Source organism: Myotis myotis, unplaced genomic scaffold (assembly GCF_014108235.1).
Source record: "Myotis myotis isolate mMyoMyo1 unplaced genomic scaffold, mMyoMyo1.p scaffold_m19_p_9, whole genome shotgun sequence".
In the NCBI taxonomy this organism is placed as follows: domain Eukaryota; kingdom Metazoa; phylum Chordata; class Mammalia; order Chiroptera; family Vespertilionidae; genus Myotis; species Myotis myotis.
In genome coordinates, this window is record NW_023416401.1 from 60,580,187 (window position 1) to 60,598,947 (window position 18,761).

At 49.4% G+C, this 18,761-nt stretch overlaps 1 protein-coding gene across 1 annotated transcript in view; it reads right to left on the reverse strand.

Moving 5' to 3' along the window:
* The window catches only part of EFCAB8 (EF-hand calcium binding domain 8), a 57,292-nt gene that overhangs the window by 11,216 nt on the left and 27,315 nt on the right, over nucleotides 1-18,761 (reverse strand). Inside the window, exons 11-21 of the mRNA XM_036322402.1 lie at nucleotides 17,205-17,272; nucleotides 16,724-16,875; nucleotides 15,691-15,828; nucleotides 14,217-14,330; nucleotides 12,098-12,325; nucleotides 11,045-11,115; nucleotides 10,092-10,296; nucleotides 9,037-9,249; nucleotides 6,978-7,112; nucleotides 3,116-3,337; nucleotides 2,422-2,559 (exon numbers count right to left, since the gene is read on the reverse strand). Coding sequence (XP_036178295.1) covers nucleotides 2,422-2,559; nucleotides 3,116-3,337; nucleotides 6,978-7,112; nucleotides 9,037-9,249; nucleotides 10,092-10,296; nucleotides 11,045-11,115; nucleotides 12,098-12,325; nucleotides 14,217-14,330; nucleotides 15,691-15,828; nucleotides 16,724-16,875; nucleotides 17,205-17,272 — 1,684 coding nt within the window. The remainder of the gene's footprint in view (nucleotides 1-2,421; nucleotides 2,560-3,115; nucleotides 3,338-6,977; nucleotides 7,113-9,036; nucleotides 9,250-10,091; nucleotides 10,297-11,044; nucleotides 11,116-12,097; nucleotides 12,326-14,216; nucleotides 14,331-15,690; nucleotides 15,829-16,723; nucleotides 16,876-17,204; nucleotides 17,273-18,761) is intronic.

Sequence of the window (18,761 nt, forward strand, 5' to 3'; positions counted from 1 at the left end):
TGTTGCTATTTTGTTTGTTCATTTATTTATATTGTTCTTTAGATTTCATATAAGTGAAGTCATATGGTATTTGCCTTTCTTTGACTGACTTATTTCACTTAGCACAATACCCTCTAGGTCCATCCCTGCTGTCACAAATGGTAAAATTTCATTCTTTTTATATTCCCAAAGCGGAATCACTGGGTCATAAGGCAGTTCCATTAAAGATTTATGTTCTTTTGAATACTACTTCCTTGGGATAAATTACCAGATGTGCATATAAACAGCTACAAACAAATAAAAAAGATTCATGAAAAAAATATTTGCTCTATAGTTTTATACTATTAAAAACATTTTTATTAAAATACTAGAGGCCTGGTGCACAAAAATTTGTGCACTCTGGGGGCGTCCCTCAGCCCGGCCTGTGCCCTCTCGCAGTCTGGGACTCTTCAGAGGATGTCCACCTGCTGGCTTAGGCCCACTCCCTGGGGGATCAGGCCCAAGTTGGCAGTCAGACATCCCTCTGGCAGCCCGGCAGCCCTCGGGGGATGTCCACTTACCAGCAGGGAGCAGATCTAAGCTACAGTCGGACATCCTTAGTGCTGCTGAGGAGGTGAGAGAGGCTCCTGCCACCACCACTGTGCTGGCAGCCATCAGCCTGGCTTGTTGTTGAGCAGAGCTCCCCCTGTGGGAGTGCACTGACCACCAGGGGACAGCTCCTCCATTGAGCGTCTGCCCCCTGGTGGTCAGTGTGTGTCATAGTGACCAGTGATTCCCAGTCGTTCTGCTGTTAGGGTCAATTTGCATATTACTCTTTTATTATATGGGGTAATTCACATACAATTTACTCATTTACAGTGCTCACTTCAGTGTTTTTTAGTATATTCATAGAGTTTTCCACCACTATCACAATCAAATTTAGACCATTTCATCACCCCATAGTTTGTATAAATGGAATCATATAGTATGTGACTGGCTTCCTTCACTTAACATACAGTCTACAAGGTTCCTCATGTTGTAACATGCATCAGTACTTCATTCCTTTTTATTACTGAACTAGTGACCCATCGCACAAAATTGCGCGAGATCTGGCCCCCCCTCACCCCTCACCCCTGTGCCATGGGACCGTTCCGAATCCCAGAGTCCCGCCCCATGTGGCTGGCGCACCACAGGATGGTCCCCAAGTCCTCGAGTGCCGCCCCGATGCCCCGCCTCCTGGCCACGCACAGTGGCTGCCAGGCCCCGCCCTCACAGCGTGCACACAGGGCCTCGGAAACCCTGGCAGAAGCTGCGTGGAGCAGCCACCGGCCCTGCCCCCACTGTGCCCGCCACCATCTTGTGATGGTGGTACAGTGTGAGGGTCAATTTGCATATTGCCTCTTAATTATATAGAATAATAGCAAATACATACAAAACATTCATTTCCAATACCAGATATTACTTTGTACAGTATATATACCACAATTTATTTTTCCAATCTACATTGATGGGCATTTGGGTTATTTCAAATGTGAAGTTATTACAAACAGTAATCCTATCAACATTCTTATTCATATTTCTTAGAGCATAGATTTCTCTTGGATATAAACCTAGGAGTAGAATTGCTGACTTATGGAACAGGCACATCCAGCTTTAGTAGCTATAGTTCTCCAAAGTGATTATACCAATTTATATTCCTACCAGCAGTGGAAATTCCAGCTGATCTGTATCCTTGTCAACATTTAGTATTGCCTGTCTTTTTAGTTTTCGTCATTCTAGTGGGTGTGCAGTAGTATCACATGGTGGCTTCAATTTTCATTTTCCTAATAACTAATGAAAAGGTGCTCAACTTCATTAGTCATCAGAGAAATACTGATTTTTGAACTATATAAATGTATTACCTGCTCAAGAAAATACATAAATATTTTTATTATTTTTAAAAAGAATGCATGATTGCCCAGCCGGCCTGGCTCAGTGGTTGAACATCGACCAGGAGGTCACAGTTCAATTCCTGGTCAAGACACATGTCCAGGTTGTGGGCTTGATCCCCAGTGTGGGGCATGCAGGAGACAGCCAATCAATTATTCTCTCTCATCATTAATATTTCTCTTTCTCTCTCTCTCTCTCTCCCCCTCCCTCTCTCTTCCTCTCTAAAATCAATAAAAATTGTTTTGTAAAAAAAAAAAAAAAAAAATGTTTTTAAATGCATGACTTCAGAGCCCTCACTGCAATGATTAAAGCCCATCAAAGGTGTGTGTATGTGTTTGTGTACATGTGCAAGTGCACTCATGTGGGTGTATTTAATGTGTGCATCCTTGTGTTTTACTGGTTAATGGTGACTTCTGGTTAACAAAAATTTGTCCAAATCAACCAGACAACCTTGAACAGGAAAAATGACTCAGAATCTCAGTGCAAGAATCATGGTCCAGCTATTGAGTAGAGCATATCCAGTACTCTTCCTACCTCCTTCTTGTCCGAGGGGGTGTTGTATTCGAGGTTGGTCTGGATCAGTTTAGGAATTAAGAACTGGAACTTGTTTGTTCTACTGGGTTTAGATGACTGCCCATCAGTGACTGTGCAGTAATCATCGATGTCCCAGATCTAGGCACAAAATGTGAGTTAGTGGCCCAGCACCACTTCACTCCAGCACAAACTCACTCTCTCAGACCACTGCTCCTCAATTTAGCGGGCAGTTCTTATTCACACCTCTAAGATAACCAGATGGTCAGGCCCAGAAGGGGCCCAAGTAATCTTCTAGGTCAGACCCCTTACTAGCATGCAGAGAGGGTGAGACTGGCCCCAGGACAAGACACTCTTGCTTTGTGTCTCACCACAAAGCATGAAATCAGTTCCTGAAACAACAGACCACAGATAAGATGCATGGCTGGGGGGTGAGGGAGCTTTAGGGAGACAAGGATGGAGCACAGGATTCACTGGGGAAGGCTTCGTGGAGGGGCCTTTTGAACCAAACCCTCAGTCCTTTCACTGAGCACGCCAGAGCAGGAGAGGACTTTAAAGGCAACCCATCCTACTGCCCACTATTTCACAAATGAAAATATACCCTTAGGGATTAGGCTAGGGCCACCTGTGACAGAGAGGAGGCTAGCATTTGGCTGACACCAGCCTCTCAGTCTCCATGCCATGCCACCTTCCTCACCTTGATGAACCCTTTACTATCCCCTGTGACAAGAATGCAGTCATTTTCGTCAGTCGCCATGGCACCCACGACCACGTCTCCGAGGCCTCCAGAGTCCACGCGGAACTTCCCCAGCAGGCCTCCGTACCCATAGATGGACCAGGCGTAGATGTAGCCGTCAATGCAGCTGCTCAGCAGGGCAGCCGTCTGTGGCAGGCGAGGCCTGCTTTGCAGGAAGATTATCTGTGCAAGAGAGATGGGCCTGCTCAGCTGGCCGCTGCCACACAGTGCTGAGGGGCCCGCCTGGCAAGTCACCACACTGATCTGTTCCCCCAATAAACTAGATGCCCAGTGAGAATGGTGATGGGGTACCACACTTCCTACCTCACTGGCGACCAGGAACATTTTGCTGAACTATGAGCTCCTAGATGGCAAGGATGTGTGTCTGTTTTTGTTCATGACTGTATCCTCAGCAACTAAGATGATGCCTGGCACACAGTACATGACCAATGAATAGATGCTGAATTGCCCTAAGGCTCCAACAAGATGTTCTGAGACCTGTAGCTCAGCCCAAAGCTATTTGGAGGATGAGTTCATTCCCTTTCATATATCACTACAGTGAAACATTTCCATTTTCAGCCAATTGCCAAAAATTCTTCACCAAAGTCGTCTTCAAGTCTTAGTTGGATCATGCCCTTTGCTAAATCCCCCTAGTGCTCACTTTCGCTTACATGGTCACTCCCATGGTTTACGTGGGGGCTACAGTGGGGAGTTACTCTGTATGAGGAGCATGTGAAGAGAGCCGCTCGCCTGGGACCCACCTCGCATGAGGCAGAGAGAGCACAGTTAGGGATACAAAGTAAATCAGGCCATGCAGGGAAACTCATACTAAGTCAGAAATTACAGTGGTGGCTTGTGGGTTCCCACAATATGCCTTCAACAACAATAGAAATCTCATTTATTCTCGTCCTGGGGTCCAAAACAAAATGCTCAACCTGCTTCCCATTGGCCCAGGTGCCAGGATCATAGAACCAAGAGTCCCTAAACCAAAGGAAAAAGCAAGAATTTCCCCATTTTTGCAAGTGTACTTGTGCACCGTACAAAATGTGGACAGCACGGGTTGATGAAAAATAATTAAATCATCCACAGGATCCCAATAAACAGAAATAATCACATTACAATTTTAATGCATTTCCTTCAGCTTTTCTTCTAATTGCATCGTCTATAAAGACTTTTATCATATCTCTTAAAAATGTAAAACATCCATGCAAGAATAGACAAATATACCAATGGAACAATAGAGAGGGTCCAGAAATAGATTATAGAAGATTATCTTATATAATAATGATAGAATTTCAAGACAGTAAAGAAAAGATAAACTATTCAATAAATGGTATTTGAGTAACTGGCCACCAATTTAGGAAAAAAAGAACAACTAGATTCATACATCACACCATACATAAAGTTACTTAGATGAAAAAAAAGCTGACTAAAAATATATAAAATCATAAATGTCTCGAAGAAAATATAACAAGCCCAGCTAGCATGGCTCAGTGGTTAAGCATCAACCTATGAACCAGGAGGTCTCGGTTCAATTCCCAGTCAGCGCACATGCTGGGGTTTCGGGCTTGATTCCCAATGGGGCGGGGGGGCGGGGGGAAGCGGTGCAAGAAGCAGCTGATCAATGATCCTCTCTCATCAATGATGTTTCTCTCTCTCCTCCCTTCCTCTCTGAAATAAAAATATTTTTTAAAAGAAAATATAACAAATTTTTCTGTGACCCTAAGCCTCAGTGTGATACCACAAAGGCAGATGAGGGGAAAATATTTTTAATACACAAACAGGCAAAGGATTAATTTCTAGAGCATATAAAGAGACCAAAAACTTAATAAAAAGAATTTTAAAAGTATATGAATAGACATTTATTTCATTAAAGAAATACAAATACATGACAAATATACAAAAAGGCTCAATATCACAAATAATCAAATAAATAACCCCCCAAAATGCTGTTTTCCACTCACCAGACTAGCAGAAATGAAAGGCTAATGTCCACCTCCTCTGTGAAGCCATTCCTGACCACCCTATTCAAACAATAGTGTCCTCTTCACCTCCTCTGCCATTCTCCCTGCCTTCTTCCCAGTTTTCTTGTTCTCTGCTGTGCTGGCTCACCCTGTGGCCTATCATTTATTTTACTCACTTAACTAGAATGTCAGCTCCATTAGGGCAGGGGTTCTTGTCCCTCACTGCTGCCCCCACCCCCAGTGCCTGGCATGTGGTAAGTGCTCAATGAATAACTGTCAGTGCCCGGACAGAACGAAGTCACTGACTCGAAAGGAGGGGCTTTGAGTCATCTCCCTCAGTCAGAGTCACGGATTGAAAGGACTGGGGTCTGTTGGCAATTCTGCTCCCAGGAATCCATGCTTTCAATATATTCCCATAAATGCAGAGAAATGCATATACAAGGATGCCCAGTGCAGTGCTGCACATAAAAGTTCAATGCAGGAACTAACCTGCCAGTCTATCAATGGAAGGCTGGCTTCATAGTTTATGATACATTCAAACTATGGGGCACTATGCAGTGATTAAAAAGAATAAGTAAACGTCAAAAGAATAAGCTGAATCTAAATTACTGATATAAAAACATATCCATGGTATATAAATTTTTTAAAAACAGCAAATGGCCCAGCCGGTGTGGCTAAGTGGTTGAGTGTCAACCTACGAACCAGGAGATCACGGTTTGATTCCTGGATTCCCCATCAGGGCAGATGCCTGGGTTGTGGGTTCAATCCCCAGTGGTGGGGGGTAGGGGGGTGTGCAGGAGGCAGCCAATCAATGGTTCTCTCTCATCATTGATGTTTCTCTCTCTCTCCCTCTCCTTCCTTTCTGAAATCAATAAAAATATCTTTAAAAAGAAAACAACAGAAAATGGAATGGCAGGACTATAATTTAGCTATAACCTAGCTATAATTTTACATCACTGGTCTGAAAATAAAAGGCTAAGGCTAAACCAATCCATTACCAGTGACGGTGACCATTACTTTTGGGGTGGAGTGGGGAGGTGGGGGAGGCAGAAAGGATACATGGGGGGCCTTTACTCTTTGCTTTATGCACACTTTTTTGTTTTTTTACCAAAACAAAACTTTTAAAAGAGAGGAAAGCACATTCAGAATGTGGAGGAGAGAATGTTCAGAGGCTCGCCAGTCTCCGCCCCAGCGCACAGGACCCAGCTCTGCAGGGCACTGCTCCCCTGCTCGAGGCCCTGGTCCCCTAGGTAAGGGGGCAGCCCTGCCATACCCAACACAGCTATGATTCTGACTTTCACTGGCTCAGTAGATACAACACCCTGTGAAAGGCACAGCTGGGGTCTAACAGGTCCTGGGCTTAAGAGACTCGAGTTTGCTTTGGGGGAAACCCATACAGTCTCTTAATGACCCTGTCTTTGCATATGAAAGCTGGAAGGGGCCTTAGGTGACAGCACAGTGAGGGGTGATCAGAGCCTGAAAGGGGAAAGGTACAGGAGGAAATGAGAACAGATATGACCCAATCCCCTCACATGTCATACAAAACACCTCACCAGAGCACAGGAGAGCATTTAACAGTGGATTCTGGAAATGCTACTTTTCCTTCCTCCCAGTCCAGCACCCCCAACCAGGAGGGGACACTGTTCATCTCCCTAGACAACCCCCATACCCGTGGAGCTTCCCCCAGACACAGCAGTCCTGGACCCAAATCCTGAGCAGTACCATCATCTCCATCACTTCTCTCCAGACCCTGAGGAGAACCAGGCTGGGCCCCAGGCCCCCACAGGCACTGCATTTCCCAACCCCACCCCACTCTCCACCCCTCCTCACATCTCAGACCCTGCCTGAGCATGGCCCACCTTCTCCACCGATGCATTGGACTGCTGGAACTCCCTCTTCTGCAATTCCCCTTGTGTCCTTTCAGTCTCTTGGAGGAGGGACTGCCTCTCATAGTACATTTTTAAGAGCTTGATGCTGCCAACACTGTATTGTTTCTGGAAAACAAAATGGGCCTCCCAGGTCATCATAAGGGGGTCTCCCTGGCTAATGGGGGACAGAGACTAGAGGCAGATGCTGAAGGAGCATCCCCCAGCACCACTCAGTAGATACAACACCCTGTGAAAGGCACAGCTGGGGTCTAACAGGTCCTGGGCTTAAGAGACTCGAGTTTGCTTTGGGGGAAGACCCTCCCTTTGCCCTGGAAGAGATACCCTGGCTACAGGTAAGAATAAAGGGGTGTGGATAGGCCATTGTTCTAGGACAGGGTTGGGCAACCTTTTTGTGAGTGCGTGCCAAAACAAGCAAAATCTCTGACTCAAAATTCTTCTGCGTGCCAACCCTAATTTTTTGAGAACTTGTTCCGCCTACTTGATATCTTTTAAGGTGTACGTATGTGAAGAACCTTGAAGAAATAATAAAATTCATTCGAGCAACAAAAACACAGTATATGATGATGAAAAATACATTTATTTTTTAATGTATACATGTACACTGATAGTCCAACAGAAAACTTTATGACTCCGTTTGATATTATCAGTGGGACTTTTGCTGCTGCATCACTGATGACAGAGATTTTACATCAGGTTTATATTTCGTGACCTTCAGAGATATGCACGAGCTACTACTTTCATCCGTCAGGCTACTCCTATTACGAGACTTAACAAAATTCATCACTGAGAACAAAAATTCACAAGCGTATGTGGATGAAACCAAAACACTGGTCGGATCTAGGAAGGCAGGGAGAGTTAAGGCAGAGGCATAGAAATTGCTCTTCCCCTCTCTCGTCAATCCATGTCTATGGTCTTTAAGATAACTTGTTATGTAAAATTATTTATTTATCTAAGATGCACCTACACTGAATTTATCTGAAAAATAAAAAAGTTGATATTAAGAAAAAAATTGTAAATGGAAGATTATAAGAGAGGGTTTCGCGTGCCAGCAAAAGTTACTGGCGTGCCATGTTTGGTACACATGCCAGGGGTTGCCCACCCCTGTTCTAGGAGATTTGAAGGTAGTGGTACCACCCCAATACTCAGTGATGGTATCAGTGCCTTGTAGTGTTATCCAGTGGCTGCCCCTTACAGCAGAACAGAGTCCCAGCAGGTCATATTGGATCCGGGTCTAGACTACCTGGTGCCTGACAGGTCTTGTGTGTTTGGGGAAGGTGGGATTCTCATTCCTGGAAGCCTCAGTTCCCAGGAGTCAGACTTCAATGGCTAAGACGACCTGACTGGCTTCCAGGCCCCATTCAAGAGATTACTGTCTCCACTGTAGTGTCTGAGGCCAAACCACACCCAGTGAGTAGGGAGAGAGCAGCCCCCTGGCTCTTTCTCCATACTCCACCCACCCCAAATAAGACCATCAGTCAAGCCTAGAAGGGTTGATCCTGGGGCAGACACCAGGGCTCAGAGGAGGAGGGAAGTGGTTTGCACTTAGGAGTCTGGTCTCCAGGGAGCTAAGGCTTGTTGGGGAGGCAGGGGAGCCTTTATGGCTCATCTCTGCTGGGGCAACAGGAGCTGGAAGACAGAGAAAGCAGCCCAGGATTTAACCTCCAGTTGTAGGTTCTCTGGTTGTCTTGCCTCCAGGTCCTGCCCTTGAGCTTGCAGACATCAGGTCTGGTATTAGCTGCTCTCTGAGAAGGGACCATGGGCAGGTGCGAGGCAGCAGATTGGGTTAGATTCCATGGGCCTAATCAGGGAGGTGCCTGCCCAGCCCACCATACTCAAGAAAAGTGTGTAAACGGACCTAAAGGCATTCTGGGTAAAGTGCCTCCTAATAAGGAATCACACACACGAGGCAAACTGAGGTGTCTAGAGCAGCGGTCGCCAACCGGTGGTCCGTGGACCACTGGTGGCCTGTGAGGTCCAAAAGGTTGGTGACCGCTGGTCTAGAGAGTAAGGGTGGATGCCTTGCTCCCACCTTCATGAGCTCAGGCTCCTCTGACTCCTTGGTGCTGGGGTGTCTCATCACAGGGGGGGCTGACATCAGGCTCTGCCTCAGTTTGGTGTTGGACCCAGTCTTGGTGCTGTGGTCCAGAGGATGCACGGAGGATTTGCGTGCCCACTTCTTTGGCTCCACACAGGGATTGCTGGTCCTTTGGCCCTCGATTAAGCTCTCGCCGTCTCTTTGCACCTGTGCCAGAGAGAGAGCAGCCCTGGGGCTCAGCAATGTCCCAGAGGGAAATACAGGGTCTCCCAGCCTCACACCAGCAGCACAGGCTCTCCAGGTGCCCAGAGCGTGCTTCCCAGAAACCGGGGACCCTTAGAGACATCAACCCAGAACCTATGACCCTGTCCCGGGGCCAACCGCTAATGCCCTGAGTACCCATAGGCAGGAGACTGCTCCTATGAGGAACTCAGTCTTCCCATCTCTAAATGGACAGTGGTTTCCAAATATTTTTTAGGATGTTTTTAATCTTAAGGGAAGCTCCAAAGTATAAAATAGATAAAAAGCTGGGCTGCTCTGGGAGAAGCCTCTGCAATAGCTTCCAAGCATCTTTCCCCAACATGTTCCAAAAACTACTGCATGAGGTGACCCCAGAGGCCCTTCCAGCTTTGATGTGCAAAGATATGGCAATTCAGAGACTGTGTGAGTTTCCTAAGTCCTTGCCATGAGCTCAGTGAGCTCGGAATGGTCATAGGTACTAGTGACGGGTAAGATGTGAGCCATCTTTCAGGACAGAGTAATCTATGCAGGGAACACAACTAGCACTCCCAGGCTCTGGAGTCAAACTGCCTGGGTTTGACCTATCACTTCTTGGCTGTGTGACCTTGGGCAAGATGCATAACCTCTCTGTGCCTTAGTTTCCTCATTTGTTGAATGAGGATAATCATAGAAATCTCCTCCAGAACAAGTCACCACCATCCTCTCTACTTCCCAGAATGCTCCCTACACCCTCCTTCCCCAGGTCCAGTGTGATTCTGGCCCACAGCTAAGAGAAAGATGAGAGAACAGCATGTTCCTATTGACCATACCCTCTTTGGCAGCAAGGGTGAGGGGCTCTGAGAGGCGTTGAATTTGAGGATGGGCTTGAGCATATTGACGTTCCAGAAGAGGATGTCCCCGTTGTAGGAGGAGGTCCCGAGGAACTGGTTCTGGTACTTGGACACACTCAGGATATCCTCGGTGTGGAAGGTCTGCCAGTGGTTGCACAAGAGCACCGACTTGGTCTTGTGGAACCTGCACACACGGCCAGAGGCAGGAGGGCTGAGAGCTCAGCCTTAATGCTCCATTGCAGGAACACGGACTCAGAGGAGGGCACATGGGGGGTTGGGAGAGGGCTGACGTTCTGCCCTGCTGACCTCATTTACTAAGCACCTATATGTGCCTACTGTAAAGGCCCTGTCCGCGGGCTTCATGTAAACTAATCTTACAGATTTTCACCTCTCAGGCACCTGAGTAAGGATTCAGGTTTAGAGAAGAGGAAACCACTGCCCTAAAAAGGCCCTCTGAGGAGGAAGGGGTCTTGCACATATGCTAGCAATTCTTCCCTCTCTCTGGAATGTTCCTATCCCAAGCTCTTAGCTGCTTCGGTAAGACCCCTCTGCTCACTCTTCAGATCCCCCTCCACCCATAAAATCCTCAGGTGAGCTTTTTCTGACCACCCCTCAGACTAAATCATATTTCTGTCTCCTTTCCATAGAAACCTCTATTCAATAGAATGTAGCATTCAAAATGAAGCTATTTGATCAGCTCAGCCCCACAGAGGCTCCAGGAGGATGAAGAATCCATCGTTCTTGTTTATACCCATCCCCAGCACCTACCGCAAAGCCTAGAGCCTATCATCTAAGGGAGTGGTGAATAAATGGGTGGATGAGCAGATGAAGCCTTGGACATGAGCCACCACTAATGTCCTGCTGGTGTTCTAACCACCCGCAAAGCCAGGAATGGAGGAGCCCACCTACCCACACACACCCTTGCTACTCACTTGTAACAGGTGATTCTCTTATTCCACCCGGTCACATAGAACACGTTATTCATATGGATGATCCCACTAATCTGTGGAAGATGAAAGAAAACAGAACTCTAAGGTAACTCAGTGAACATAGCTCTGGGCGTGGAACGTCTTCCTCATCATACCAAGCAAGAAGCTAACACTCTCCATGTGAGGAGAATTCCCTAGAGGTGATACCACCACATTTTTCTCAAGGTTTCCTCATATCTCATCAGTTGATGGACTTAGAGAAAGCAAATCAGGTAGGTATCCATGTCCACTTTCTAGGGGATAACTGAAAACAGACAAGTGACTTGGCTAAGGTCAAATGACTGAGTGATAAGACCTGGACTAGTACTCAAACCCCTGGCTTCTTGACCATGTGCTCCTTCGGGGTTGGTTAAAGGACTGTGCCACAGGCATTAGAAATGGCCTCAAGTCCCAAAGTGGGACTGCTGGCTCGGCACGATGCCACACCCAAAGACTGTCTCAAATAGAGTCAAGCATGGGTGGCTCTGAATCACCTGCCACCACTGCTAGGATCCCAAGCTCTCATAGGTGGGGTAAGAAATGCTAACAAGCCCTGACCGGTTTAGCTCAGTGGATAGAGCGTCAGCCTGCGACTCAAGGGTCCCAGGTTCAATTCCGGTCAAGGGCATGTACCTTGGTTGTGGGCACATCCCCAGTGGGGGTTGTGCAGGAGGCAGCTGATCGGTGTTACTCTCTCATCGATGTTTCTGACTCTCTATCCCTCTCCCTTCCTCTCTGTAAAAAATCAGTAAAATATATATTTTTTAAAAAAAAAAGAAATGCTAACAAACTAAAAGCAAGTGAAGCTAACATCTGTAGGACGCTTATTAAGGACAGGTGCTATTGCTCATCTTCACCTTCCACGTGAGGACACGGAGGCTCCGGGAGGCGTGAAGCCGCACGGTCCACGTGGACAGCCCTTCAGGGAGGCAGATGAACTAGTGGGCCCCAGAGTCACTGGAGTTGTGCTTAGTTTCTCAAGAGGCCCTCGGACCCCACCCGATGGGCCAGACTGACCTCCAGCTGGTCGGGGTTGGGGAAGGTGAGCAGGGATTCCCCAGTGCTGTAGTTCCACATCTTTACGGTGCCGTCACGTGAACCCGTGAGCAGGCACCGCTCTTGCTCATCCAGGGACATGGCAGTCAGCTCCATTTGCTGGTCACGACTCACAGAGAACTCCATCATCCTCTTGCCTGTGACGATCTCCCACACACTCACCACGCCGGTCACACAGCCACTCACCACCTGCGGGCGAGGACACAGTCTGGGGCTCCAACAGAGGCGTGTGGCCTCTACCTGTCATGGCTGGGCCTGGCCCAGCCCCCCTCCATGCACTGGGAAGACAGGCATTCACGGACCCCAGCTGCCAGATCACCCTCTCTTGAAAACAACCCTTCCTCAGGGCAGTGCAACCTGGCACAGCTTTCAGAAGGAGCCAGTTTGGTGAAGTTCCCTTTAACTCAGAAATGGTGTTTATCAGAATCTATCCAGAGAAAATAATCTCTAATTAAAAAAAAAAACCCTTTTACAGGAACACTTGTGCACTGCTGGTGGGAATGCAGACTGGTGCAGCCACTATGGAAGACAGTATGGAGTTTCCTTAAAAAACTGAAAATGGAACTCCCATTTGACCCTGTGATCCCACTTCTAGGAATATATCCCAAGAAACCAGAAACACCAATCAGAAAGGATATATGCACCCCTATGTTCATAGCAGCACAATTCACCATAGCTAAGATCTGGAAACAGCCTAAGTGCCCATCAGTAGATGAATGGATTAGAAAACTGTGGTACATCTACACGATGGAATACTATGCTGCTCTAAAAAGGAAGGAACTCTTACCATTTGCAACGTCATGGATGGAACTGGAGAGCATTATGCTAAGTGAAATAAGCCAGTCAATGAAGGAAAAATACCACATGATCTCACTCATTCATGGATAATAGAGACCATTATAAACTTTTGAACAATAATAGATACAGAGGCAGAGCTGCCTCAAACAGATTGTCAAACTGCAGCAGGAAGGCCGGGGAGGGTTGCGGGGCAGGAGGTAGGGGGGTAAGAGATCAACTAAAGGACTTGTATGCATGCATATAAGCATAACCAGTGGACATAAGACATTGGGGGATAGGGGAGGCTAGGGGACTGTCTAGGGCGGGGGGATAAAATGGACACATATGTAATACCCTTTGTAATACTTTAAGCAATAAAAATTAAAAAAAAAAAACCCTTTTATTGAACCACCATTAATGATGGGGGTGGCATAGGAAATAGAGAAACTGGCCCCTAAGAAGGGAAGTGCAGAGAGTAGAAGATGGTCAGTCCACTCAGTGCAACCTTTTGCTGACATGACAAGCATTTCAATGCAACAGCAGCAGTGAGCCTATTTGAGACCAGCCCTCCTGCTGAGAACATCTAGAAAAGCTGGGGTTAGGGGTTATAACTGTTTGAAAGCATTGAGGAGCCCAAAGTATGAAGGATGGTGGTGCCAGGAGCCAAGATGAGAGGGAAGTGCTGAGAGACAAGCTCTGGCTTCATGCGGCCAAGGCCACCTCTGTAGCAGATACAGCCTTCCCTGCCCAGAACCCAGGCCAGAAAAGGGGTCCAAGTAGAAATTGGCAGAAGGCCTGGAGGCCCTTTCTGTCCCTACACCTCAGAAACCATGTGCCCAGTTGCCCTGACCAGCCCAGATGTCTCTACTCAGGACCAGGGTGCTGCCCGCAGCCTGAGCCTCCCTCCCTTCCCTTAGTGGACAAAGTTGAACTGGGGCTTCCGTAGAAAACGATGCCCAGGAACCCTGCAGAGCAGCCCACCCCTACTGCCCCATCTCACACTCGCGTAAGAAGACTGCCTGTCAGAACGGACCTGGGGCAGCAGCCAGGAGTGCACGGGCTCAGGAGTCAGGCAAGCCGCTGGCCAGGCAGTGGGGGCTCCAGTCTCATCGTGGGCCAGCCCCTCTGCAGGGTTGTTTCTCATCCAGACCCCGCTGCCCCCACCACCATGACAGCTATGGGAGTCCGCACCACCCTACCACCTGCCCTGACGACCCCTTGGATCTGGACACACAGGAGTCTGGGACCTGCCCCACGTCACCCAGCTCTCCTGCCAGTCCCAGAGGCCAGCTGGCCCACTCACCTGCTTAAAAACCTTGCTGTAGAGGACAGCACACAGGGGCGCGCTGTAAGTCGTGGTCTTCTCCCCGGTTTTCCCAGGCCCCTCGGTCTCCATGGACCCTTTTAGGATCCCAATCTGTAATGAGGAGAAGAACAGACAGCTGGGCAGTCCAAAGGGCTCTGCCCTCATTGACTGGCCCCAGGGAGAAACTCCCAGTAAACTGAGACATCAAGGCATCCTGACTACACACAGGCCTGAGCCTAGAAAGGCTCCTCTGATCCCTACTCCATGTCACCCCTCTCTGAGATCAGGGCTCCCAAATCCTAGTGCTCCTAGGACCCCAAAATCCAAGGTCCCTCTTATAACTCCTGAGAAGCATACAGCCTCAATCCAGTGCCCTCTCTTCCAGGCTATCCCTACCCCAGGCTAGGCTAAGGGTCTTTTTCCTGTGCTCCATGAAGCACCTAGCATACACGTCCATCATAATACATTGCATTTTCTACATTTCCTTCTACCCCATAGGTTCCTCAAGGGATTGGACAGTGTCTAATTAATATATTCTCTGCTTCTAAAAAAGCGCAGGGGGTTGATAATGTTTGATGACATGAAATGACCTTCAAAGATCTATTTAATTCAACAAATGCTGGCAGCCAGTCTGGTACTCAGCAGAGATGAAGGAACTCACAACCTCCCATCTCAAGAAACCTACCATGTGGGGGAGAGCCAGCCAAAGACACAAGAACAATATACGTGTCCCCTGCCAGGGTGGCCTGGCCAACAGAGGGTGCCTCGGTGGAAGTACCCCTAACTCTTAGCCACAAATGACACCCTTGTCTCCCTTCCCATCTTGGCTACTGGTTGTCCTTGCAGCTCCCTAAACCCCCATCTTGTCACAGGCCCCACCGCCACCCTGCCCAGTCAGCCCCCTTGCTTCTCCCAGTCTGTGCTGTCCTCCAGGGTCTGGGTCAAGACAGAGTGCACACGGGCCCCAGGGAAGGTGAGCTCACAGATGGTCTCACATGAGGTCTCTCCAGGTTCTCTCCTTTAGAAGAGCTGCTCAGGTGTGGTCCTGCCTTCCTGGAGTTCACAGTTTGTCAAGAAACTCCCATAAGAGTTTCAGAATAGAGCTGTAAGGGCTGTGATCACGGGAGGCACCGGTCCAAGGGAGCTTGGAGAGGGAGCCCCTAACTCAGCCTGGGAGCAGGGTGGGGGAGGGCTTCCAGGTTGTACTGGTCAGGAAAGAACAGACAGAGCAGCAACACAGAGGCTGACAGCTGGGGGCCTAGAGACAGCTTCTAGGAAATCCCAAGAGATGGAAACTCATGGGCGAGGCCACAGAGTCTATCAGCTTCATCCTCACAGCATCATGAAGAGCAGTCTGGGGAGGAACAGTCTGTGACCATCCCTTGGTTGTCCTGTGGGACTGCAGACCCGGCCACAGTGGCCACCCTCTATGTGCAGCCACAGTGCCGCCTCCCTCCTGCACGGCACTCACTGAGTAGGTGCTGCAGATGAGGGTGTTGTCATTCTCCCGGAGGTAGATGCTGGTGATGGGACAGTTTCCCAGGGCAAAAAACCTCCCACAGAAGGACTGGAGGCATACATACTCCTGCAGGTCCCACACGCGGATATTCTAGGAGGTAGGAAATAGATAGAGAGGCTGAGAGTGGGATGCAGCTGGCAACGGAGGCCTTGGGATGTGAGCAGGTCAGGGGCCCACGATGCAAGCACTTCCAATGCACACCCACTGCGCTTAGTGTCTGCCCCGGTCCTGACCCTACGACAGAGATGTTGTTTCTATGCTCTAAGAAAAAACCGTGGCCCGGCTCTCTCCCCGTCCCAGCCTTCACCCAGGACCTCTACCCTGGTTGAGTGGATGGCATTCAGTGGTGGAGAACCATGCCAGGCAGCACAGTGCCCTTGCAGACCTCACGGCTGCCCCTCCAGCCTCCTCAAACACAACCAGGTAGAAGGCAGAGTGGCTACCAACATTGTTGCCCAAAAGGCCCACCTGTCCCCAGAGGATCCCCCTCGAGTTTATCCCAGGTTGAGAAAGTGTCCCTAGAGAGGCCCCTTGAGAGCTGGGGGTGCAAGTTTGGGTTGGGGGGAGGGTGGAAGCAGGGAAAGACTCACATGTATTGTACACCTACTATGTGCCAGACATGGCATTACTCTTTTACCCCCCATTTTCCTCTAAGCCACTGACAACCATTCCATGGAAGGGGCATATATACTCCTGCAGGTCCCACACTCAGATATATAAAAGGGAAGGGTGTGGCCCAGGACCACAGCCAGCTCCAGTGGACTGCTTGGAGCTGGGCTCAGGCTCCGCATGGCGACTCCCCCCCGGGCCATCTCCCTCTAGGCCTTAGGCCAGGCGTGAGACCACAGGCAGGGAGGTCACACCATTCCCCTGGGCCTCAGGCTCCTGCCAACTGCCAGCCTCCCGGCTGCCCAAGCTAGATCACTGTTCCCAGGAAAGTGTCTCTGGCTGGTGGGCAGAGGGCCATGCTCCGCAAGGGCTGCACCTTGTCCTTGGAGATGCTGATGAGGATGTTGTTGTTCTTGGTGTTCACCAGGACGTGCGTCACCGAGGTCTGATGCCCCTTCAACAGCCACACAGGCTTTTTCGAGTAGTGGGGGCTCCACAGGCGGATGTGGGGGTTATAGCCACCAGTCACTGGGGTGGGGAAAAAATGAGCATCAGCCACTGGGGGCTTATGCTGGAACCTTTTCCTGGGGCCAGGTATCAATTCCAGCCAGGCTTGGCAGATGGGCAGGCATTGCTACCAATCAACCCTCTGCTCCCCACCCATGCTAAGCACAGCCTGTGCCACCACACTACCCCAGGTACCCATGAGTGGGGGCCAGAGTGGCAGGAGAGGAGGCCAGACAGAGGCAGAAGGCTGCAAGGCCTCCTCCTTGGCTCTGATGGTCCCCATGCCTCCAGCAGCCCTCACCCCAGCTCTGCCAGGCCAACAGATTCTGCATGGCATGAAGATGACTTACCCAGGAAGTTCTTCTCTGCGCAGTAATCAAAGCAAAGAATTCCTTTCCTTACATTCAGTACCGAACACCTACAACAGCAAAGAACAAAGGCTGTGGGGCTAGGAGAGGCCTCAGCGGGGCCTCTGAGTGTGGGGTGTGGAAGAACTGGAGAGAAGGCTGGGGGGAGGCCAGGAGAAGTCACTACCTCTCCACCCAAGGAGAGGAGCAGCCCCAGAACCCCTGCCCAGAGCACACCCTGCAGCTGAGTCTCAGCCTTGGGTCTCAGCCCCAAACCAGCAGCTCATGGAAGAGGCACCCACCTCTCACTTACAGATGAAAGCAGCCCGCAGGAGGAACTACTTACAGTTATAACACATTTACCTCACTCCACAGGCAAACGTCACTTCATCTTCACCTCAACCATAGTGGAACAGGTGCCTCCCCAACCACAACACACATCCAAAGGGAAGGGTTTCAGGGCCAGGGAAAAGGGAAGACAGCTCTTGGGGTCATGGCCTTGCTCCATGCTGCTCCCAGTGCTGAGTGCTGTCTCGTGTGCCACCTGGACCCCTCACATAACCCTGAAGAGTGTCATCAGCTCTGTGCCACGATGAAGACATGGAAAGGAGAAGTCAGGGAGCTTGCCCAAGGTACGTGGCTGGTTAAGGCAGGAGGTCAGGGGTCAGAGCCAGGATGGGCATGGCAGGAAAAGACAGGAGGCTCAGCTCCAGGAAAGGAAGGGGTGTGGCAGGATGGCTGGAGCTTGGAAGGGCCAGGGTGACCCAGGCAGGATTTGTGGGAAGGTCAGGCCCAGAAGCCCTGAAAACTCAGTGCCTTTGCACATGCTGTTCCCTCTTATCCACACATCCTGCCCTGCCAGCTTCTTCTTGAACTCTCCCTTCAAAACTCAACTCAAAGGCCTCCAACCCTCTAATGCAGCATGCCCCACTGAACTTGCCTTTGAACTGGCTCCTCCACCACTCCCTGGGGGCCCAAGCCTGTTACCTGCATGTCATTCTGGAGGTTCCCTCTCCTATACTCCCCCACATCCCACCACAGCCCTGGCCTCTGCTTAGTTCAGACCCCCCTTCATTTCTGTCAGCCTCCCAGGGGGTCTCTAAACCTCCAGTCTTACTTCCCTCCAACCTGCTCTCCCCTCCACAGCAGAAGGATGCCTCAAACAATCAAAATGTCAGGAAGAACAACTGAATGCATGTATGACATTTATTGTCAAACCAGATATATCCTTCTCCACACATATATGCGCAGAGAAATCTTCTGGAAGAATGGTCCCAAAACGTCACTATAAATTATTTCAGGCTGATTCACCCATTCATTCACCAAAGAGTTACTGGCTCCTGCTCCCTTCCAGGATTACAGAGATGTGGATATGATGCCCTGGCCTTCCTGGAACTTTCTCTAGAGGGCAGCAGCATGAGCAAGTACATGAACAGAGGTGGGAGATGGACATTTATAGATCGTGGCAAGTCCTGCAGGGAGACACACAGTGGCTTTGACAGGATAGCAGGAGGAGACGAGGTCTGCAGATGGCTGCTGCGGTGCAGAGAAGGGCCTGGA